This window comes from Pteronotus mesoamericanus, unplaced genomic scaffold (genome assembly GCF_021234165.1).
Source record: "Pteronotus mesoamericanus isolate MK-2021 breed Mesoamerican mustached bat unplaced genomic scaffold, CSHL_Meso_final contig_82, whole genome shotgun sequence".
Lineage (NCBI taxonomy): Eukaryota > Metazoa > Chordata > Mammalia > Chiroptera > Mormoopidae > Pteronotus > Pteronotus mesoamericanus.
The window spans coordinates 31,877,896-31,903,646 of NW_026555265.1; the positions used below are offsets into that span (position 1 = coordinate 31,877,896).

Consider the following 25,751-nt stretch of genomic DNA (forward strand, 5'->3'; position numbering starts at 1 on the left):
CCTGGTAGTAGAAAAGCAGTACATATGAACACCTTTCATCTGAGATAAAATGGTAAGTTCTATCATAGAGGTACAAAATATGTTTGAGAAATGGACTAATTAGTCAAGTTTGATGGAACACAGAGTATGTTGGTAAAATAGTGAGGGGTTAAAATTGAAAGGTTGTCTTAAGGTTTCAATATTACAGACCTAGAATTAAAGGCTAGGTGTTTGAATTTTATTCAGTGGATTGGAAGTCAAAATTTTTTAACAGTGGAGTGACATTCAGAAGAAAACATATATAGATATATAGAGATGTATACACACACATTTGTACATACATATATGTATTTCAGCAAAGCATTTACAAAAATCCCCCCTACATTAGAATCTGACTTGTTAGTTCTTGCTTTGTTTCCCTGGTAACCAGACAGAGATGATCACTATGTTACCACACAACATTGCTTATTGTAAGAATGACCCTAATTGGTAAAATGCATGTGCACTGGGAGAAAGAATAAATAAACCCTAGAGGGGTTTGCCATACTTGGGACTTTTCTAAGTGTGGTGATTCTTGTAATTGAGCATGTCCCTTGTGGGGACCCTGGAAGCTGTGCCCATGGAGTTGTTAGATGAGGGGTTGGCAACTGCGGGATGTGAGGCTCTTAAGCCAGGAACGACCTCCCCTGCACAGTGGGAATCTCATCTTGAATCTGAATTACCACTTGTGTGAGAACCATCAGAAGGCTTTCCATGAAAGAGGAATGTCTCACCCTGCCCTCTTGGTAAGCTGAGGGTCCTGTCCTGTGCAGGATGATGACAAGTGGGATCTGCTTGAATGTTTAGTTTAATCAGATAAAAATCTAATAGTGAAAATATCACCCTAAGTAAGACCTAAAAGAGATTATAAAAAGATATGACTATTGAAAAATTGTGAAACTTACATATTCAAAATATACTCCAAGTAAATTCAGAACACAATTTAGGAAACATTTAAAAATCAGATGGCAGGTAAAGAGTTAATATCTATAACATGTCTTACTTGTTAAGAAAAATATAAATAGTGCAATGAAAAAAAAAAAGGGCAAAGGATAAGAGTAGGCATTCGAGAGAAAAGCAAAACCAAATGATGAACAGCCAAATGAAAAGGTACTCCATTGTTGAGATGAAGGATTATACTACAACATCGCATACCATATCAGACTAATAATAAGCTGCTTCTGGGAGTTTGGTGAAAGGACATGGTAGTATTTACTAAAACTAATAATTTCCCTACCCAAACCTACCCCATTCCTCTGGTACTATCCCCTAATAGTAAAAGCACATTATGAAAATAAAGATATTTATTGAATGTTATTGCTGACAACAGTATGAATGCCCAACAATTGGTAATAGTTGAATAAAGGATGATGCATCTATCCCATGTAAGCCTAGCTGCCTTTAAAAATTATATAGGTACCAATTGACTTGATGGTATTTTCTTTAACGTATTGGCATATGTGAAGAATAAAGGGGCAGAGAAATGTGTAAATACAATCCTGGGTATAAAAATAATCATATTGGTTCCTTTTGATGGAGGGCTTGGGCGGTTGGTGGATGGGGTAGATGAAGAATGAGTTGAAAAAATGACATCACAAATACATCATTCCATTTATATAAATTTTGTCTGCTGGTATCTGCATGAAGAGCTACAGTATGGTTATCAAAATGTTAAATGGCAGTTATATGAAGATAGTTTCAGGTAATTTTTTATGTTTCCTTTATACTTTCATGAATTAAAAAAATGCTTGTATTTAAATACAACTATGTTATATAAAATTGAGAGTATAGTAAATATATATATTCAAATAAAGGAAAATCAAATTGATTTTATTAGGGACAGAACCATTTGCTAAGTGCCTTCTGTAAAGTAGTTTCCCCTTATCCATATTTTCTCTTTTTGTGTTTTTAGTTACCCATTGAAATTCTAGGAAGAAACGTTAAGTTCTACATTCTGTGCTATTCTGAGTAGCATGATAAAATCTTGTGTCATCCCTCTCCATCCTGCCCCAGATGTGAAGCAACGCTGTGTTTAGCATAACCATGCTGAATATGCTACCCACCAAAGTCTAACAGCTCATAATTTGGGCCCATGTCTTTCTAACCCCTATTAATTGCACTTTACACGTGTTTTTCTGCATACTACATATCTTCCTTTATTTAAAATGAGATATGCTGCCTTGAATGGAGCTCAATATATTTAATAGAATATGTCATTTATTCTTAATAGCTTTAGGGAAGAACTGAGGTATTGGATGTATATTACAGGGTTTCACCTCCAAAATCATATTTGAATGAATAAAAAGAGCTTCTGACAAGATGCCATATTTTTCCATGTGCGATGTGCCCAAATTTTTTGTCCAAATTTTTGAGAGAAAAATAAGGATGTGCATTATACATGGGTATAATGATTACATCCCATAGGCAAAGTAATCCCATATATAGTGTGCACAAAAACATGGGTGTACGTACATGGGAATGCATTATACACAGCAAAATACAGTATATAAGCAAAACTATTAATGTTTTATGTAGTGAATGTTTATATTTTTTAAGGGTAAGAATCATAATTACCTCTGAGCCCTATTTCTGCATAATTATATTTCTTTTTGAAATTTGTTCAATCAAAAATAGAAATTTAACAATTGTAGTCATTTTAAAACTTTAATTCTTTATCTTTAGGTTATCTTCATTGTAATGAATATGATAGTCTGAGATTGAGGTGGCTGAGGCAGACATTAGAATCTTTCATTCCACGGCCCTTGATGAATGTAATTAAAGTGTCTGAAATGGATGGCAGAGAAATGGGAGATGCCCAGCCTGAAACATTTGACAAGGTACTTTTATTACATTGTGGCAAACTGATGGACTCCCAATGATACCACTGTTGTGTTGCTTTTGTGTTGTTTTCCATCTGCTTCTAGAAGGAGCCTGATAATTTTTCAGCACCCTGGGAAATTTTGATAAAGTGAACATGGAAGCAGTTTTCATTTGATGGTCAGCATGTTTCAGGGAAGCAGTCACATTGGGGTTGGAGATTATAGAATTATTTTATTTCCAGGTACTTCAAAGATACTTAGGAAAAGATCAGATATTATTTGTCAGTATAAAAACATCTGCATTGTATTGCTTTAATTTGGTAACATTTCATATCAGAGTGTGATAGTTGAAGAAAAAGAGAACGTTTCAGTAAACTGAAATTGAAATATTAGTTCCTAAAAATACATGATGAGAATTCAGAAATATAGTAATATCTGTTTAAAATGAGTCACTTTTGTAAAGTATTTTCTGCAGTTGTCAGGAATAGGAAGTATTATTAGACATTAGACTTGTAGGCCTCTCATTCCCACTGACCCTCCCCCCACACTCGCTACTGAACTCAACACTGAAAGTGCATGGGAAACTCTGTTGAGAAGTATTGGTGAAGAAATGTCAGAAAGAAGAACTTAACATGGTGTATTTTTGGCTTCAAATAAATATCTTTGCTATTTTTTGGTCAGTTTTACATAGTTTCCCTAGATACTTTGTGCCTGAGGATATATTTTTAGTCATATTTGCATTTTGTGTCCTCTGTCTAGGTGTTAGTTGATGCTCCATGTTCAAATGATCGAAGTTGGTTGTTCTCTTCCGATTCTCAGAAGGCAGCCTGTAGGATTAGCCAAAGGTGGAAGTTGCCTGTTCTACAGATAGAACTCTTAAGGTAAGGACTGTTAATACAAACATTTTTTTTTATTTCTGGTGTAATTTAAATAGGCATGACAAAACATGACATAGGGGAGCCCCCAAGTGGGAAGTTTCCTATGTTGGTGTCAGTAATTATTCCTCTAAAGTCAGCACCCAGAAAACTCTCAGTCTCTTCCCTTTCAGCTCTTATGCTGTAATGTTACTTCTGCTCCTGCCCTGTCAGTGAAATACAGTATTACTGTGCATTGTCTTTTAAAGGACACACATGATTTTACTGTGGTTTAAAACTGTTTTCTCACTGGGCCCATCCCAAGCTTAGGGTTCATCACCTTGTTCTTTGACAAGAATTTGAAATAGAATGCAGCTTTGGATCAGAATGCATTTTCTTCTGTAATGAACACATTGATCTGGATGAAACAGCCTCCTAGGAAGTTGTAGTAAATTGTTAGCACCTATCTCCCCTCTAAGTATTTTCCAGAAGGGCGTGATCACCTAAAGATTCTTGGTTTCCTTCATAAGAGAGGCATTTTGAGAATGCCCTGGTTTCAAAAATGATTTCTACTTATGCTCTACTCCCAAGTAATCCCTGTTGTTTAAAGCTGACTACAAATTCTCTGGAATATTTAAAATAGAGTTAAATGATGCCTTATCACTCATTACTTCTTACATGTGTAAAGAGAACGAGTGACAGTTTCTGTGCACTGCTTACAGTGTGCTTTACTTCCTACTTCTGATTAATAGACAGCTATTATCATCTGCTATTACCTAAGTATTACAACCAGTACTAATAGGTGGTCTTGTTTTTGTATCAGATGATGTATCAGCTCATTATGGTGACTCTTGGTAGTGCTTACCAGATGATTCTGCTAAATATTCCTTATTGGACAAGCTGTATACCTCCAATGTTAGCCTTGCATATGCTGTAATCCTAAAATATTTTGAGTATTCTTGTTAACTTTCCCTCCTGTCTCTTGGGTGTTGCATAGCTTCTGCCCTACACCTTCTTTCTTGCCTAAACTTTCTTGATCTGCCTTCTTAGTGAATTATTCCAGCTACTCTGAGCCTTGCAATTGTTAGACTTTATACCTTACAACAGACACTTAATCTTATGATGGCTTGTTAGCTTTAGGACCTCAATCTTTTTAAAGTTGTGATTAGTAGGCAATCAGGCTTCCTGAGAATATTCTTTTTCTTCTTTCTATCATAAACAATTCTTCTTTCACTTCTTTTTCTTCCTGTTCATTACCAAGCTTTCTGTGTTTTATATTCTGTGTACTGCTTTCCTCCCACTTTGTATCAATTCATTGTACTATATTCAGATAATACAAGGAAAGTAAAAGGCCCCCTTGGCCAAAGAATGAACAAAATACCAGCTTTGCTCACAGGGTTAACTGTGGGATTTAAGTTGCGTGTATAGTCTTTAATTTTTCTATAGCTTTTCTTACAACTACGTATACCTCGGGAAAAACATTAAAAAGTAACTGCTGTCATTGTATATATATTGTTCTGAAACTTGGTCTTTTTTGTACTTACTATTTCTTAAAGTCTTCCTTGTATATCTCTTCAACTTCTGTGAAATATTCATAAGGTCAGTTTATCATACTCTAATTATCTGTTTTAGATAATTATTTTTTTACTTTTTCAAACTATCCTTTAAATTGTCTTACTGGATAAACATACTAACATTCTCCTTGATTAAATATCAAGAAGTAGAATTGAGGATCAAACATTTTGGCAGATACTTTGAATTAGTCTCTAAAAAGGCTGTACCAGTCTTTACTTCCTCTTGCACTTGACTTTGTTGACTCCTTGTTCCCTTTTAAAATAGTGTCTTCCTTTAATTTTTGTGATCATGTGCTTTCCTGTTTTTTTTTTCTATTTATTTTCTTAATTTGCACTTAATTAGTTCACTCCACAAATTTTGGCTTTTCCTTAGGCTACTGATGTTTTCTCTCTTTTTCTATATATCTGATGGTTCAGCTGATGAAGCCATCAGATATACACTGATACAGATATATATCAGTATCATTCAACTGATACAAAATGCTATCTCCCAAATATGGTCTAAGCTCAGATCTTTTTCCTTTGTCTCAGATCTATATATTCAATTACTTATCAGAGATCTCCATTTGGAAGCCCCTCAGACACATAAAATTTAGTTATAAAGCTTAGTTTGTCAAAAGAAAACTCAATTTCTAATGCTCTCCTGTCCCTCCCATCAAAAAGACAAAAAATCAAATAAAAACCCCACCAACGTGCCTCTTCTTCTCTCTTCTGTATCTCAGCTATGCATACCATGTATTTATGTACATCAGAAGTTAATTTCAAACTCCCCTTTCTCATATGCAATCTACCACTAAGACATATCAGTTGTACCTGTTACATATCTCCCAAGCCCATCCAATTCTCTTAATCCTTAACAACCTAATCTAAACCACCAGCATCTGTCACCTAAATCTCTGTGACTGACGCGTAACTGCCCTGCATGTCTCCAGATGTTAGCTCAACTTCACTCCCCTAAGTAAAACCAAGTCTGATCTGAAATATAAACTTGATCTTGTCATTTTCCTTTTTGAAATCCTGCAGTTGTTCCCTATTGCCAGTAAGATGTCAAATTCCTTAGTATGATATTTAAGCCTTTTTTGGATATAGTTCCTTCCTGTATAGTTCCAGGATTATTCTTGCATTGTGTTCCAACTGAGCAGCTCTTCAAACTCACCTTACCTTGAGTGTCATTCTTCTGAGGCTAGTGCAATTCCTGTTCTTTTTGCTTTGAAAAATATATTGTCAGTTCCTCTGCTTGACATTTGGCCAGTACTTTTCTCTCTCCTCAACATGACTGTAAGCCCCGTGGAGCAGGGGTTGTGTAATGGTTTTTATTCCCAGTGTATGATTTGTTGTCAAATGTAGAAGGGGATCAGTACATAATTGTTTAAAAACACTAAATTACAAGGGCTGTGTATTTAGAATTTACATCTATAATTAAATTTGTGGCAAAGTTAGTCTGACAAAAATAATGGTATGATCATTATTGTGCTGCATGGTAATTAGGCATAAATATAAAGCAGTTCACATAATTTATTTTGATTGATGTTGCTTTTACATAATCAAAATATGGTTTTAGTTTTAGTTTAGTTTTTTCCTCATTTAATGCATTTCTCTTAACATCATATAGCATTTCAGTCATCATCACGAAGATCATGCATTTACATAAAGCTCACATAGCCCCTCTTTTATGGCCTAACAACTAAGACTCTTCTTTAGTTGCTACTGCGGTTTCCCATCATCTTATTCCCGCAAAGGAATGGCTTTAGCACCACATCACTTTAGTAGCATATTGACTGAGCACAAAATGGACATCTCAATCACAATGTGTGTAGGTTTTTATGTAATCATATGTGGGGAAAGACCATCATACTAGCCATCTCCCATTGTTTTCCTTGAGGAGCTAAACCATATTTCCTGCCTCAGATGCTTGGTCTTTGTGAGAGGTTTTGGAGCCACTTGAAGCAGCTGAAGCTCTGAGCCACTTGGCTGTGTGATTATAATAATGAAGGGGAAAGAGGAGATACCCAAACTGTAGGCACAGGAAATGGTTCTAATTCTCTGACATCTACAAGTTTAGAGGTTAAAAAGCTAAAGGAAAAAATGACAATTCCAGCTACAATTTCTTTTTTTATCTCCTAACTCCAAAAGTTGAAGAGTCTATAGTATTTTTCCCATCATGTTACCGAACGTGGACCCATTGGGCAGTGGAGCCCCAGATGCTGTTATTGGAACAGCGCCCCCCTCTTTCCTCAAGGTCCCTCTGTTCTAGGTTCGTTTGCCCACTGTGCTTAAAAATTGTGGCTCTTAATGGCAGAGCTTGGAGAAAAGAAAAGGAACTATTTATTCAAAAAATTATACAGGTTTTGATAATGGCTAAATGTCACCCTTAAATCTAAAAATTCCTTTAAAGCAGCCACCATTTAAAACACCCACCAACACACAGAGTCTTGCTTTCCCCCTCAGAAGAAAAAGAACAGAAGTCCAGAGCTCAGCTAGGCAGGCCTCTAGCTGTTCCCAACACCATCCGCTGCATTGCCGGGATCTCCAGTTCTTAATTCAGAGCCACGTGGCACCTTCTCATGGCCCACTAGCAAGAGTCCTTTCTCCCCTTTCCTTTCCACATGGTCTTCTCGTTGTTCCCTCGTGGCGTAGAGCAAGCCATCTCTGAGCTCTCATGCACACACATGGTAAGCTGGGTGGGGTGGGGTGGGGGGAGCTGCCTGCATGGGTGCTACATCTTGCTCTCCTGCTTCCTAAGCCTCGTGTTCAGAGGAGCCCCCATTCCGCTCCCAAAACTGCATGGTCAAAAGCCTCTAGCATGGCTGCTGTGCCTGGGTCCCAACCCCAGTGGGAATCTTCCCCAGCAACCCCATCTCTGGCTCCTTCAGCAGGAGCTGCAACAGGGGAAACTGCTTCCCAGTTACATCCTTGGTTAAAGTTATGCAAACCTTCCTGGTTAGCCTTGTTGGTACCAAAATAACCATCTTTGCATATGAGGTGTGAAGTTAACCTCCTGTTACGGATAAGCAAAATGACTCTCAATGGCCCTCATTCCATATCCAGTGTGAAGTGGACCTGTTGTTGATTTTCAAAGTAACTCACAATGGTCCTCAGCTTGTTGCAAAATAACTTTAAATGGCCCAGCTCCCTGTCTCCCATCCTCCATGGCAGCCAGCTTAGTGGGGCAGAAGTGAGAATATCCTATATTTTTCTTGGACACCTCAATTTCTGGACCCCATTACAAATCCCCTTTGGAGGGGCCTAGCTACACCCTGTTACAATCAGAGATGGCTCTAGTACTATATCACATACAAAATAATTTCTTTCTTCAATTTTCCTAACCTTGTTACTGCATTACTTTTAAGAAAAGGTGATCCTTTTTTCCTCAATAAGAAATAAAAGGTTTTAAAAGCAAACATATGCAAGAAAGTAAATATATTGATGATATGTGGATATTTTAGTCAAAAGTATGAAGGATTGATAGTAGATCCTTATTTGCATTTGCAAAGAACAATTAGAAAGCAAGCAAGCAAATATTGCTTTGTCTGGTATTGTAGACAGAAAGTGGCTCTCAGAAGGGAGAAAAGGAGTGGAAGGATATTTGAGAGGCAAATAAGGAAAACTTTTTGATTGTACTATTTTGTCATTGATAGATAGACTAGTATCCACTTTTGTCTTCTAATAGGGTGCTCAAAGGAACGTTATGCTCTCCATGGCTATATATTGATTTACCGTATCAGAAATCACTCATATTTACATTAAATAGTCCGCATAGTATTCAGAATTGTAGCTTTTGAAACACTATATTCTACAACCAAATATTAATCTTATACATATTTTTATGACTGTGATACTTAAATGAAAATTGACACTTTATTTATTAGAAATTTCTTGATGTTAAATTTTCTAAAAGGAGTAATGTTAATAGATATAGTATGGTAATATATGTAATAGTCTTTTCAAAATTCTTTAAAACATAAATGTACATATAGCATATATACTATATATAATCATAAAAATAGTAATCTAACCTGGTATTTTAGCATGAAAAGCTTACTGGAAATCACAGTGATGACAGGAAAACAATCTCAAGGCACATTAGGTCATTGCACACTTATTAAGGGCTCTCTGATTTATCCAGACAGAAGTGGAAAAATTAGAATTTTCTATTAAATTTTTAAAATATGAAGAAAAAGTTACATACAATTCTCTCACACATCTGTCCCCCAAACCATTTTTCAGAAGATGAGACTGTGGGAAGCGATATAAGGAATAATTGATTATAAGCCAATTCTAATTATAGTGTGCCAATTGAAGGTATATGTTTATTATCATTTCTCAAAATAATTTTGGAGGCCAGTCTGTTACATACTATGGATATACATAGTACATAATCAGATTTTCTTGCCTCATTTTTTATTTAAGAAAAACAATGGGAAAATACACTAAAAATGACATATGTGTACTCTTTTTAGAAAGTGACCATGTTGCTTGTGCAAGAGAAGTGTACACGATTTTTAGGTGGGAAAGCAGGAATTGAAGAGTATGATTTATAACAAAAATATAAGTATCTTATTGCAGTAATGTGTCATGTCATCCATTTCCTCAGAAGAAATCAATCACATTTAAAGTACTGACCCCTTCTGGTTTTCTTTTCTCACTAGTTGATAGGTAAATTCCAATTTGTGAACTCATTGAAAAAGGAAGCTTAGATTATTTTATAACAGTTTGAAAATTTGTATAAATCATCCAGATAACAATCTTTAAAAAGTGGAACTTTGACAATAAAAACTGTATTTTAAAAGAATCATTAAAGAAAACCACCAGCATTGCTTCTGTTATGTTCTTGAGCTAAGATAAGTGATACCTAATGACTGTGGAGCATGGGTCTTTGTCATTTGTCAACACTGCACCCAAAACATTGATGTGTTTGTTCATACTGGAAATCTTTGGACATATAGTTCTATTAAAATGGACTGTTTTTTCCACCATTATTTCAGCTATGTATATATTTTTCTTTTTAATGTTTATCTAATTCAGCTAATTTTGCATATTATCATCATATACCTAATCTTACGTTTGAAATCCAGAAGGCAAAGGCAAACCTCTGTTGTCACTACTACTACTACTACTACTACTACTACTACTACTATTATTACTACTACTGCTATTGCTACTGCTAATTCTCTTCCTCCTCCTCCTTCCTTTTTTTTAAGTTTGGCAGCAGGAGTCAGAAATTCTGAAATTAAAAAGCTGTAGTTTGGGTAAAGTACGTATTTCTTTTTAGTAAGAGTTTACAGATCAAAATTTCCACATTAAATGAAATTATAAAAGGTTGAGGAGACATACATAGCTATAATTTGTAGTTATTATATTTTCTATCATAAAATGGTCTCAAATGTAGATTGATGGTATGAAATACAATCTTGAAAATAAAATTTTGTCAGCAGTTACTAATTTACCCAATATTTATTAAGTATATGCTTTGTATTAGAAACTTTACTAGGCATTGCAGATACTAAAATATATAGGAAATCATCCTTGTTCTCAAGGTCCTCAGGGAAATTATCATAAAATACAATAAGAATGTTACAATGGAAGGAATAGTTAGGGTGCAGAAGGAGCAAGAGTGGGGGCCATTTAACTTTGTTGAGGATAAGGATATGGTATAAATGTATGAAGGTCTATTTTACCAAACAAGCAACAGATTAATATTTAAATTGAAACTATTTTTTCTAATATTTTATTAATCATTAAAGTAATGTAGTTTTATAAAGCATTTGGAATATACAAAGAAATATAAAGAATAAAATAAACTATTGAAAGAAACTTATTTTACAGAGTTATTTCCTTTGCATATAGTATTTACAGTAATGGAAATCATAGTTATATACAATTTGATTTCTTCTTAATTAGAAACATTTAATTACTAAATAGTCTTTGAAATCATAGTTATGAAATGGCTATGTCATATTAAATCATTTCATTCACTCATTCAAATAACTTGGACTGTCAAAGACTGTTCTTTCTAATAATAGAATCTCATTGATGCCAGAAATAATTACAAACGCATATCTTAATGGAGATTGAAACATCAGCTTTTTTAATGATCCACGCAAGAGCCTGATAACTCTTTAGAGAAGGAGTTAGCAGCTAGCCTGTGATCCATTTCTCTTTTGATTTCCCAGGAGAAACTCTCAGGGAAAGAAAGAAGGCAGGTATCCTAGTTAAACATTTTGATAACTGACCTGTTTGGTAAATAGACTAATGAATTTAGTCTACTTCTAAACTCTTATGGGAAAATTGATGCTTAAGGCATGCTTTGAGGAAAATGTCCTCTGTTAGGATTGCCTATGATAAACACAACTTAAGATCTGTAGATTTATGAAGCATGGCTTCCTGGAGAATGTCATATAAGCTATCAGCTCCCTAAGGTATATTGGAGATGTGACAACCTAAATACTGCCCATGTGCGAGGTGATCTGTGAACTTTGCTTAGAGAGCTCATCTATTTTTCTGACTAGAAAACATTCTGAGCTAGAAGCAAGATTTAGGAAGTCACACTGAATGCCCCTGCTCCTCTTGTGCCACTTGATTGCTTGTATACTTGAGGTTATTGGTAAAGCTTGATAATGGTTGAGATCTCTGGTTCAGGAGACTCTGATTTGACAATCCAATGCATTGCATTAGGTTACCTGTAAACCCCAACTAGGAGCCTCTAATGAAACGAAATTGAAAAACATGATTTGGACTTGAGTCCCAAGTGTAAGCTTCTTATTTTAGTCCCACATCTAAAACTTGGAACTCAATCATCTCATCCAACCAGCTGCTAGGAAGCATGATTATGTCCTGTGCACGGAAATATAATTAAGAAGATGAAAGGATAGGACCTGTTATACCATAATTCAGGCAGGTCCAAGAGAACAAGGAAGGTAGTGACGCTCAGGAGTAGTGACTTTATTCATTTTGTTTCTGTCCACTGATCAGATAATGACCATGGATGTCATTCTTTGACATTAGCTGCTTCTCCTCTTCTCTCCTTGTTTGCAGAGGCTCAAGTAAATAGGTGGGGAGAGTCTTGAATTGTTAACTCCACCAAAATGCCTACCCCCTGCTTTCTGGGTAGAGAGAGGGAACCTCCCTTAGAAATATGAGGCAATGATAGTGATGGTTCTCCTCTAACCATTTATTCTTCCTCTAAGTATTTATTGAGTGTCTTTATGTTCCAGGCACCAGTGGTAAAAAGGGCAGATTCAAACATTATTTGACTTGTCTGCTGCTGTTGTTTGAGTGATTAACTGCTCATCATTTCTGATTATGGAGTCCCATTTCTTCTAGCAACATCCATAAAACTGGCAGGCTAATTTTTTTAGCTTGCAAGCAGTGCAAAGTAACAGCCCCTTCAAAGTTTTTGGCATTGTGGTGCAAATGTCTTCTCCTGTGTCATGGCTCGGTACCTTGCCCTTTTACTTGCTTTGGTGTTTTCCTTTTTTTTGGGGGGGCGGGTCCTGGTGGTAGTTTACAAAGAGAGGCTATTCTTATATAATTTATTATATTTGTATTTTTGTTTATAATTAATGCTTTTCATATCCTGTTTAAGAAAACTTTCCATATGCCAGATAATCTCCGGTTTCATTTTCTGGAAGCTTTATTTTTCAACTTCCACATTTAGGTCTAGAATCCATTTCAGTTAATTTTTGTTTATTAGTATGAGGGAGGAATCTATTTTCTTTGACTTCCTTCCTGCCTCCTTTCCTAACATTTTTTCTCTTCCATATGGATATTATGAACAGAATATTGTCTGAACAGTATTTATTGAAAACTCTCTCCTTTTTCTAGTACTCTGTAGTTCTATTTCTGTCATAAATTCAGTGTCTACATTAATATGGATCTGATTTCAAATCCCTTTAATTGCTTTATTTATTTATTCTCAAGCTAGTACTATACTCACTTAATTACCATGACATTAATATCATAATATGTAGGTGCAAATCTTCCTTTATTTATTTGTTTCTTTTTGTTAAGAGTATTTTAGTTATTTTTGACCAGTTTGCATTTCTGTATACATTTTTGAATCAGTTTATCAAGACTTATGAAAAACTTTTTGGGATTTTGATTGGAATTACATTAAATTTATTAATTTGGAGAGTATTGACATTTTCTAGTATTTCACAATATTGATAAATTTGACCAAGTCTCAAAATTTGTTTACATTGTTTTGGGTTTTCAATAAAAACTTTCATAATTCTGTAATGTATAGAAATATATCATTTTTTCTAGATTATGATAATATTTTGCTTAGAATGCTTTTATGTATGTTAAGTGAGATTGGCCTGTAATTTTTCAGTCTTGAAATATTCTTCTTATAGTTTGGAATCCAGGTTATACTGGCCTCATAAAACAAATCTAGGAGATTCCAAGATGGCTGCAGAATAGCTGGAAGTTCTGTTCACTTGCTCCCAGCCCCAGACTGGTCTTGTAGCTAAACTGCAGAGCAGTTAACTCAAAAATCCAGTTGAGTGTGAGTGAGAATGTGTGCGGACAAGTGTGGGAGGAGGTGTATGTGACTGTGCGAGTGTCTGTCCGCCTGCAGGGTCACATGGGAGAAGGTAGCCTGGGTTCTCTTGGAAGAGTCGCTGCTGCCACCGCGCTACCCATTCTGGCATTTCTGGCTGCTGCGGATTTAGAGTGGGAGGTGTTTTGTGGAATTTACAGTATCCTCAGGAAGAAGCCTCTGCAGCTGCCAAGCCTCAGCACCAGACTTGCCTCTCTGCCCTCCATGCCGAGCTTCATACCCCATTGCTCCTGGGAGTCAGGGTCCAGAGACTGTGGTATTTGCTGGGGAGGGAGCTATCACCACCTCAGCCCCAAGGGCTGCTGGAACCGTGAATGGGACTAAGGAGGCTGCGCATAGGCTGAGGAGCCGTGAGTGCGGGGAGTAGGTGGGAGGGAGGGGGACAGGGGCTGCAGAGACCACAACGGTAATGCAGTGGGGTGATCTCGAGGTGGAGGCTCACTGGAGGGAGCAACTCAAGCACTCGCCACCATCCTGTGTTACAGTTTTGCTGCTGGGTTCTTTCCCTCCTTGCGCCACCTCATCAGGATGATAAGAGGCTTGAAAGAAGATGATGCATACAGGATGTATTCTATTGATTTGGGAGAGAGGGAGACATGTAGGGGTGAGAGGGAAGTGTCAATAGGTGGCCTCCTGTGCATGCCCCAACGGGGGGTCTAACCCACATCTAGAAGCCATCTTGAGGAAGAGGCGGTGGTGTTAAGTGTTGAGCCCCTAGTCAACCAGACAAGTTCCCACCAATGAATGGGCCAGTAAAAATCAGGGCACAAATACAGTAGGAGAGTCCAAATAACCCACACAAAGGACATTCCTAGAGCATCCAGATCAGGAGATCAAGGAGTCTGCACCATGGGGGATGGCTGTGCTGGGGAGAATTGAAAACTGCTCGAGCCGAAACTACCATCCTCCCCACCCGTGCCTGCCGCCACAACACACCCAAGGGGCAAAGCACGTGTTTTGTGTTTGCGGCTACCCACTTTGGGCCCTAGAGAAGGGAGGGTGACATGGCCTAGAGTTTTGTGAGTCTGGTGTGGGAGGTACTAGGAAGAGTTTTGGGGGAGCAGCTGTGGGATTTTGAGGGCGTCTGTATACTTCGGCTCCACAGCAGCCATCTTTGCTGAGAAGAGCTAGCCTGATCCAGGGGAAAATCAGTTACCTTACCCTGTGGGATACTGCTCTCTTCACCCTCTGGAATTCCCCTGCCACAGTCTCTGAAATCCTGTTCACTCAGCAGCTTTTCTTTGTTCTTTTTTCAGTTTTGCTCTGTCTCGTTGTTCTGTTTTGCTTGGTTTTTTTTTGTTTTGTTTTGTTTTGTTTCCTTTCAGAAGGCAGCTGAGGGCCAGACATGAACAGCAGCAGACATCAGAGTGGTATGCAAAGGGAGAAACCACATGGCCAAATCTAAGCTGTGCTGAGACAAATCCAATTGGTTCTTTTTTCATTACCTTAGCTGTTTTTTCTTTTCATAGTCATTTTATTTATCTCTTAATCTATTTTTTCTTTTTCTTCTATTTTTGGTACTCTAATTTTTCTTTCATATCTCCTATTCTTATATTTGATTACTCTACTGTTCCCTGCTTTTCTCCTTTTATTATTTTTGTTACTATTTCTGTGTTCCTTTTCCCCAATTTTCTCTTTCAATTCATTGCGGGTAGTAGTTCTCTTCTTTCTCCTCTCATAATCACTTTACTTTCCTTTGATCTTGTCATATCTTCTTTCCTTTTCCTCATCTCTACTATTCCATGTCTCTTTCCACTATTATTATTTTTCCCCTCTCTTGTCATTGATAGTGCTGTAGTGCTCAGGGCAGTTCTTGTTTTGGTGTTGTTTTTGTGTTGTTTTTCATTGTTCTACCAGCACATATAAAGCAGTGTACAATACATAGTGGGGATTGAGCCTCTTGGCCAGCTGGAGGAGACTTCCCACCAAAGAAAGGGCCAGTGACAATCAGGACCCAAATGCAAAAGGGGAGTGAGTGCATGTAACCCACAGAGAGGACATTCCTAGAGCATCCAGATCAGGAGATCAAGGAGTCTGCACCACAGGGTCCCACAGAACTCCTAACACACAAGGCCACTCCACAAGACAGACAATCAAAGCAAATCAATCTAATACATAGAAACAAACAAAAAGAAAACAAAAAATGTGGAGACAAAGAAACAATACCCAAACAAAAGAAAAGGAGGAATCACCAAAAAAAGAACTAAATGAAATCAAGGCAAGCAGTTTATCAGACATAGAGTTCAAAGTAATGGTTATCAGGATGCTTAAGAAACTTGGAACTACAAGGAACTTCTGGGAACTACAGCAGCATGAAAAAGGACATAGAAACCATGAATAAGAACCAGTTGGAAATGAAGAATGCAATATCTGAAATGAAGAACAAGCTAGAAGGAAATAAAAGCCAGCCTAGATGAAGCACAGGATCAAATCACCAAGTTGGAAGGCAAGGAAGAAAGAAACACCCAGTCAGAGCAGCAAATTTAAAAAAAAGAATAGTTCAAGGGAGCTTTTGGACGACATTAAATGTAACAATATTCGCATCATAGGGATACCAGAAGGAGAAGAAAAGGAGCCAAGGGATAGACAACCTGTTTAAAAAATGATGACAGAAAACTTCCCTAACTTGGTTATGAAAAAAGTCACAAAAGGTCAGTAAGCACAGAGGGTCCCAATCAAGATGAACCCAAAGAGGCCCACTCTAAGATGCATTAAAATCAAAATGGCAAAATTTAAAGACAAAGAATTTTAAAGTCAGCAAGGTAGAAACAGCTAGTAACATAAAAGAGAGTTCTGATAAGGCTATCAGCTGATTTCTCAATAGAAACACTACAAGCCAAAAAAGATTGGCATGAAATATTCCAAGTAATGAAAAGCAAGGACCTGCAACCAAGACTGTTCAATACATCAAGGCTCTCATTTAAAATGGAAGGCCAGATAAAGAGCTTCCCAGACAAAAGAAATTTAATAAAGTACATCTCCACCAGTCCAGCATTAAGAGATTCTAAAGGGACTGCTGTAAGAACAGGACTTCTGGTTACATGGAGGCATAGGTAAACATAGCTTGCCTCCTCATACAAACACAGCAAAAATTACAACTAAATTACGAACTATCACTAAGAATAGTCAGAAAATCAGGCTTTATGGAAGATCAACAGCCAAGGAATTAAAGAAGTCACATTCATCCAGACAGGTAGGAGAGGCTGAGATATTGATATGGGAGCTGCAGAACTAGTGGTCCCATACCTGTGTCTGGCAGGTAAAAATCAGGGATGCCTCAGGAGCAAGGGATCTCAGCCCTGTACCAGAACACCCAGCCCAGGGTTCCCGTGCCAGAAAGGTAAGTCCCCATAACTGCTGCCTCTAAAAACCAGTGGGGATTGGAGAGGCAGAAGAAAATGTGGGATTCTCATGCATCCCCTCTTAAAGGGCCCACAATGGACTTAGGGCTTATGCAGACTCACTGCCTCTGGACTCCAGCACTGAAGCAGCAGCTATAATGGTACCAGTGGCAAATGGGGAGAAACCAAGTGTCCGAAGTTCAAGGTGATTGCCAGGGACAGCTTCATCCTGGAAAAACTCCAGAGGCCAGGCAGTGGCCACTGTCTCTTTTCAGAGCCCTCCCTCACAAAAAGCCACAGAGCGGCGACACCATACCTGAGCCTCCATCAACCTGTTTCATAAGGATAGTCCCACCCTGGTGATTGCCTAAAGCTCTGCCCCATCCAACTTACAGGTGTGCTTTTCTACAATAGGACACACTACTAAGAGAGGAAGGCAAAGCAGCTTTACCTAATATACAAGGAGGCTGCCAAAATGAAGAGACAAAGAAATATGGCCCAAATGAAAGAATAGAACAAAACTCCAGAAAAAGAACTAAACAAAGTGGAGATAAGCAATCTATCAGACGCAGAGTTCAAAATACTGGTTACTAGGATGTTCAAGGAACTCAACAGCAGAAATGAAGGTTACACAAAGTGAAATAAAGAAAAATTTTCAGGGAATCAACAATGGAATGAATGAAACTGAAACTGAAATCAATGATTTGGAACATAAGGGAGAAAAAAACATTCAATCACAACAGGAAGAAGAAAATAGAATCTAAAAAATACGAGGCTAGGATATGGAACCTCTGGAACATGTTCAACAGTACCAACATTCAAATCATAGGGGTACCAGAAGGAAAAGAGAAAGAGCAAGAAATGGAAAACTTATTTGAAAAATTAATGAAAGAAAACTTCCCTAATTTGGTGAAGGAAATAAACATACAAGTCTGGGAAACACAGAGAGCCTTAAACAAGATTGACACAAAGAGGACCACACCAAGATGCATCATGATTAAAATTCCAAGGGTTAAAGATAAGAGATCTTAAAAGCAGCAAGAGAGAAGTAGATAGTTGACCACAAAAAAAGTTCCTTTTCATCAGCGGATTTCTCAAAACAAACTTTGCAGAGTAGAAGGGACCAGCAAAAAGTATTTAAAGTGATGAAAAGTAAGGGCTTACAACCTGTATTACTCTATCCAGGAAAGCTATCATTTAGAAGGGAAGGGCAGATAAAATGCTTCCCAGGTAAGGGAAAGCTAAAGGAGCTCATCATCACCAGGCTATTATTATATGAAATGTTAAAGGGACCTCTTTAAGGAAAAGATCAAAACTATAAATGTTAAAATGACAGTAAATGCACAACTATCAACAATTGAATCTAAAAAGCACTAAGCAAACAAGCAGAACAGAAACAATGATAGATACAGAGATCATTTGGAGAGTTATCAGTTGGAAGGGAGAATTGGGGGAATGAGGGAAAAGATGCAGGGATTAAGAAGTATGAATTGGTAGCTACAGAATAGGCAGGGGAATATTAAGAACACTATAGGAGATGGAGTAGCCAAAGAACTTCTATGCATGACCCATGGACATGAACTAAGCAGGGGAGACTGTCAGAGGGAATGGGGAGTACCGGGTAGAGGGGGGAAAGGGGAAAAAGTGGGACAACTGCAATAGCATAGTCAATAAAATATATTTTAAAAATAGAAGAAAAAGTAGGGAAATAGAGAAACACAGGTGCAAAGGGAAAAAATGGCAATGAGTACTGTATTTTTGCCATATATAATGCTCACTTACATTTGTGGCCCCAGCTTTCAGAAAAAACAATCTTTCATTCTGATTTTTAAATTCAATTATTTATTTATTTGTATTTTGATACGTGTTTTTTTGGTATTATAAAGAAATTTTAGCATTTATTTTTGAGCATATTATGGTACAAGAAATTTTATATAACAAATGATTACAAATTACAAGAACAGATATAAGGATTTTTTGGTACAACTCATATATAATGCACATTTTCATTTTTCCCTGAAAAATTTGGCCAAGAAAGTGTGCATTATACACAACAAAATAAGGTAAGTACATATCAGTAATAACCTTAAATGTAAATAGATTAAATGCTCCAATGAAAAGACATAGGATAACTGAATGGATAAGAAAATATGACCCGCATATATGCTGCCTACAAGAGACCCAGCTCAGAACAAAAGATTTACAAAGGCTGAAATTGAAAGGATGGAAGAAAATACTCCATTCAAATGCACATGAAAAACCCCCCAAAAACCTGGGGTAGTACTTATATCAGACATAATAGACCAAAACAAAGGCCATAACAAGAGGCAAACAAGGGAGCAGTCCAACAAGATGTAACTCTTGTAAACATATATGTGCCCAGTATAAGTACACCTAAATATATAAAGAAAATATTGGAGGACATTAAGAAAGAGATAGACAGCAATACAGTCAGTGTAGGGCATTTTAATTCAGCACTGTCAATATAGATCTTTCAAACAAAAAAAATATTGCAGCATTGAATAACATTCTAGATCAAATGGACTTAATTGATATTTATAGTACATTTCACCCCAAAGAAGCAAAATATACATTCTCTTCAAATGCACCTGGATCATTCTCAAAGGTAGACCACATGGTTAAACACAAAACAAACTTAACAAATTCAAGAAAATTAAAACCATGTGAAGCATCCTCTCAGATCACAATGGCTTGAAACTAGAAACCAACCTCAAGAAAAACACAAAAACATTCAAATATATGGAGAGTAAATAACATGTTATTAAATAATGAGTGAGGTAACAATGAAAGCAAGGAGGAAATCAGAAAGTTTCTGGAAACAAATGAAAATGAACACACAACCCAAAACCTACTGGACACAGCAAAGGCAGTTCTGAGAGTGATTCCTAGCAATACAGGCCTATCTAAAGAAGATAGAAAAATCTCATATAAACAACCTAACTCTACATCTGAAAGAACTAGAGGAACAACAACAAACAAAGCCAAGAAAAGCAGAAGGAATGAAATAATCAAAATCAGAGCAGAATTAAATGACATGGAGACTAAATAACAATTCAGAGGATCAGTGTATCCGTGAGCTGGTTCTTTGAAAAGATAGACAAAATTGACAAACCATTAACTAAACTCATCAAGAAAAAAGGAGAGGATCCACGTAAATAATATCAGAAATGAAAGAGAAGTAACAACTGATACCATAGAAATACAAAAGATTGTAAAAATTACTATGAACGGCTATATGCCAAAAAATTGGACCACCTGGGTGAAATGGATAAATTTCTAGAAACATACAGTCTTCCAAAACTGAATCAGGAAGAAGCAGAAAACCTGAATAGACCAATAACAACTAGTGAAATTGAACAGTAATAAAAAAAGCCACTGACACACAAAAACCCTGGCCCATGTCTCTATGGTCAACAGTTGATAAAGGGGGCATGAGCATACAGTGGAGTAAAAATACCTTCTTCAATAAATGGTATTGGGAGAACTGGAATGATACATGGAAAAAAATAAAACTAGACCACCAACTTACACCATATACTAGAGTAAACTCAAAATAGATAAGACATAAAGTTACTGATACCATAAAAGTTCAGGCAGAAAACATAGGCAGTAAAATTTCAGGTCCCATGTAGCAATATTTTTCCCAGTATATCTCCTAGGACATGGGAAATAAAAAAAAAAAAAAAAAACAAATGGGACTACATCAAGATAAAAAGCTTATGCATGGCAAAAGAAATCAGCATCAAAATGAAAATAGAATTCACTGTAGAGGAGAACGTATTTGTCACTCATACATTGGATAGTGGTTTAATCTCCAAAATATATAAAGAACTCATATGAGTCAACATCAGGAAGACAGACAATCCAGTTAAAAAATAGGCAAAGGACCTGAATAGACACTTCTCCATAGAGGACATACACGTGGCCCATAGGCATGTGAAAAAACACTCAACATAATTAGCCATCAAAGATGCAAATTAAAACCACAATGAGTACTGCCTCACACCTGTCAGAATGGTTATCATTAATTAATCAAACAAAAAGTGCTGGCAAAGATGTGGAGAAAAGGGAACCCTGGTGCACTGTAGGTGGCAATGCAGACTGGTGCAGCCAGTGTGGAAAAGAGTATGGAATTTCCTCAAAAAATTAAAAATGGAACTGCCTTTTTACCCAGTGATTCCACTGCTTGAAATATACCCAGAATATCCTGGAACACCAATTCAAAAGAATTTATGCATCCCTATGTTCATACCGGTACTATATACAATAGCCAAGTGTTGGGAACAACCTAAGTGCCCATCAGTAGATGAGTGGATCAAAAACTGGTACATCTATACAGTGGAAAAGTACACAGCACAAAGAAAGAAGGAATTCTTAGCCTTCGTGACAGAATGAATGGAACAGGAGACTATGCTAAGTGAAATAAAACAGTTGGTGAAAGACAAATAACATATGATCACACTTATAAGAGGAATCTAATGAACAAAATAAACTAATAAGCAAAATAGAATCAGACACATGGAAACAGGGAATAGACTGACAGCTGCCACAGGAAAGTGGCGGGGGGGCGGTGCCACAGGGAGGAGCGGTGGAAAGTAGGGGAAGGGATTAGTCAAAGAGCATGTATAAATGACCCATGGACCTGGACAACGGTCTGGGGATTGGCTGTGGGAGCTGGGAGTGGGCTGGGTGGAGGAGGGCAAGGGGGGGGAAATTTTTTGACAAATGTATTAGAATAAACAATAATAAAAAAATAAAAATGCCTTAAAAAACTTGTAAAAAAATTGAGGAGTGGGCTTTCATTATATTCTCTGGGACAGTTTATATAACATTGCCATAATTAAATGTTTTTGACTATTTGATAGGACCTGCAATTAAAGTCAAGTGGGCCTGGAATTTTCTTTATAGGAAAATTTTGACCATTGCATTAGTTTCTGCTTGGTTGTAGCGCTTTAAATATTCTCTTTTTGAATCAGTTACGAGTTTTGTATTTTTGCGTTGTTTTTGTTTTTAGTAACTTTTACATTTTATCCAAGTCTCCAAATTATAATGGGGTACAGAGCATGGGTTCCCTGAAATTAGGGGAATCTCTCCAAATCCTGCAAAAATGCAGAGGAGGGGCATGAAGGAATACCCAGAAAGTGGAAGTTTAAGGCACATTGCATAACAAAGGCCGATGAGCAGCTCATGCCTTCCTGAAGGAAGAAGGCTGCTGCCGGGGCAAGGGGCAAATTGTATACTTGATTGTGAGAATACATGCTAGCAGAGTGACTTGTGACATAGCCGGGAGACACAGTTGCTCTGAGCTGCATGGGCAGATGCCCACCCCCAATGCCTGTGTGTGGCTGGGAACTCTTGCCATGACTAAAGATATCTGGCAGCTGGAATAGGGCCAAAGACGTGGAGCTGACAAAAATGGTGGAGTATAATGCACCATAGGAAGAGCTGGATGTTCAGCCACATAGGAAGTTATGAGCCAAGCATTTAAAATTTGAGTGGGTGGTCTGCCACTAGGTTTGGAGGTCTGCAGAGAAGTCTGTGACAAGGACTGTCTGAAAAGATTGTGGCAGAGCTGGCAGAGCTGCAGGGGACCTGCCTGGGCAAGCACACAGACAACTGGTCAGCTGACGGCTGAAGTAAATGTGGCTCCATAGGAAAGAAAATGACACGTCAAGGACTCAGGCTGGGGCACCCCGACTCAGGAGAGATGCTTGGAGGTGAACTGGGACCGGGAATGCTGAGCTGCAGATTTCTGCATTTCTGAAAAACAGTACCTTTGAGTGGTATATTCTGAAACTGGTCTGGCTTGGTAGAGGGAGGCAGGATTATTCATTTTGAGTGTTTTAAAGGGAGTGAGACTTAATGGCAGAAAGCTTCGCTCTTGCTCTGTCTTATTCATAGGCCCCAGGAGATGTGGGATATACCACAGGTTGAGACCATATGTGTATGTAAGCCCATTCTGGGAGACAGAGTCCCACGCAGGGACGTGGGCCTCCCTGGGCCCAACATCTGGGACACCATAATCCAGTGTAGCATGGCACGTGGTTCCAGAACTGCTGCACGGAGATTGCGAGCAGCATGCTGTAGATCCTGAAGGAGGGAGCTGATGTGAGAAGATGGCAACTCAGACCCACAAGTGCACATGCTGAAGAGGATGAAGATCTGTTTGCAAGACCAGCTTAAGGACAGATAAGAAAGTGGGGAACTTCTTGGCATGGTTTTGGCTTGTAGCTTTTTGGGGAGCGAGGGAAGTTCTGGGTCTTGTGGGAGAGAAGAGCTCAGAGCAGGAGTGCTCTTAGCACCCTCAGTGTTGGAACCCTATTAATAAAAATCTGTTCCTCCAACACAAAGCATTGGGTCATGTGAATTCAAGGTGCCAGGTGGCTGAAACCCAGTTTGCATGATTACAAAATGTATTGACATAAAGTTGTGTACCGTACCTCCTTGTTATCTTTTTAATGTCTGCAGGATTTAAAATGATACCCTCTTTTTTATTTTTTGTTCATCAGTCTTGCCTGAGGATCTTTTGAAGATCCAGCATTTATCTTTATTCATCTTTTTAATTGTAAGTTTGTTTTCTGTATCCAAATATGTAGGGATTTTCTGGTTATCTTCTTTTGTGTGTGTGTGTGATCAGAGAACATGTGCCATATTATGTCAGCCATCTGGAATTTATTTTGACTTCATAACTCCATATTAGATCAATTTTTTTTAGATATTTTATTTGTGTTTGAGAAGGTGAGTTTTATATTTGTTTATTAATACAGTATTCTATACATGTTTATTAGATAAGATTTGTTAATTTTGTTATTCAAGTACTCCACAGTATTACAAAAAAGAAAAAAAAAAAAAAACTGACCTCCAATCAGTTATTGAAAGAAGTGTGTTAAAATCTTCAAGTATGATTTGGATTTGTACATTTCTTTGTAGCTATGTCAATTTTTGCCTTATATATTTTAAGCTTATGTTATTAGTAGCATATAATTTTTGTTTTGTTAGTGATTTCTGTACTATCTCCAGAACACTTGGGGGCAACCTATTTTGGCTATGGGAAAATAAGGCTCTACCTTCCCTACTTAGTCTTGACCTAGACAGTTCTGCTTCTGTTTGTTTTAATTGTCTATACTTTGCAGTAATATTTAATTTGATAGCATAGTCCGTAATTTAACAGAACTGTATACACACACACACACACACACACAGTGAGGATCTAAGTATTTTTCATAATGGAGTAAAATGATTACATTTATGTTAGATTAATTTATTTCATATAGAGGATATATATATAAGGGAGCAAACAGAAAGGAAATCTATTAGGAAGTTACTAAAATTTTTGAGGTAAGAATGATTATCAATAGATTAATCAATAGGTTAAAGTTAAAAAACAAAGGTATTCATAATAAGATATGTAAGCATTTCATTAACTCATCATAGCTATTCAGTTTGTAAAATATCATTGATATTAATTAGAATTTAATTGTTTTTTCTGAAAAGCCTCTAATGATAATCAACAAAATGAAACCTTGCTTCTTCCATCAGAAAGGTTTTCTGGGGACTTGGCCTTATGGGCTTTTCATTCTTTTATAATATGGTTACTGCAGAAATCAAATTACTTCATTTTTTCATAGGAAACGGCTGTTGGTTTCCACCAAATAAATAAATAAGACAGTGGTTTTTAAACTTTGCTTTATAAAGATGTAGGATTCTCTAGCCTTGTTTCAGGAGCTATTTTGAGGAGGTAAGAAAGAAGGGTGACCAGGAGAGCATTTTTCACCACACCAGATTCAACTAGAGTTGTTACAATTTTATATGATTAAGTTTGTAGGGTTTCATTTGGGGAAGGTTTTTTCTTGTTACTAAAAAAGTTTTGTTTTTTTAAAGTATATCTTATTGATTCTGTTATTACAGTTGCTCCATCTTTTTCCTCCCCTTTATTCCCCTCTGCCCTGCACCCCCCTCCCCTCAGCAACACCCCTTCCCTTAGTTCATGTCCATGGGTCTTACATATAAGTTCTTTAGCTTTTCCATTTCCTATAGTATTCTTAACCTCCCCCTGTCTATTTGAACCTACCGTTTATGCTTCTTATCCCCTCCTCCTTCTCTCCATTCTCCCTCCTCCCCCTCCCTGCTGATAACCTTCCATGTAATCTCCATTTCTGTGATTCTGTTCCTGTTCTTAGTTGCTTAGTTGTTGTTGTTGTTTTTTTAGTTCAGTTGTTCATAGTTGTGAGTTTGTTGTCATTTTACTGTTTATATTTTTGATTATCTTTTTATTAGATAAGTTCCTTTAACATTTCATGTAATAAGGGCTTGGTGATGATAAACTCCTTTAACTTTACCTTGTCTGGGAAGCACTTTATCTGCCCTTCCATTCTAAATGATAGCTTTGCTGGATAGAATAATCCTGGATGCAGGTCCTTGCCTTTCATGACTTTGAATACTTCTTTCCCAGGCCCTTCTTGCCTGTAAGGTTTCTTTTGAGAAATCAGCTGATAGTCTTATAGGAACTCCTTTGTAGGTAACTGTCTCCTTTTGTCTTGTTGCTTTTAAGATTCTCTCCTTTT

At 37.3% G+C, this 25,751-nt stretch overlaps 1 protein-coding gene across 1 annotated transcript in view; it reads left to right on the plus strand.

Moving 5' to 3' along the window:
* Positions 1 to 25,751, plus strand: part of NSUN3 (NOP2/Sun RNA methyltransferase 3) — a 64,934-nt gene that overhangs the window by 21,842 nt on the left and 17,341 nt on the right. The window contains exons 4-5 of the mRNA XM_054585252.1: positions 2,701 to 2,855; positions 3,597 to 3,718. Of these exons, the coding sequence (XP_054441227.1) occupies positions 2,701 to 2,855; positions 3,597 to 3,718 (277 nt within the window). The remainder of the gene's footprint in view (positions 1 to 2,700; positions 2,856 to 3,596; positions 3,719 to 25,751) is intronic.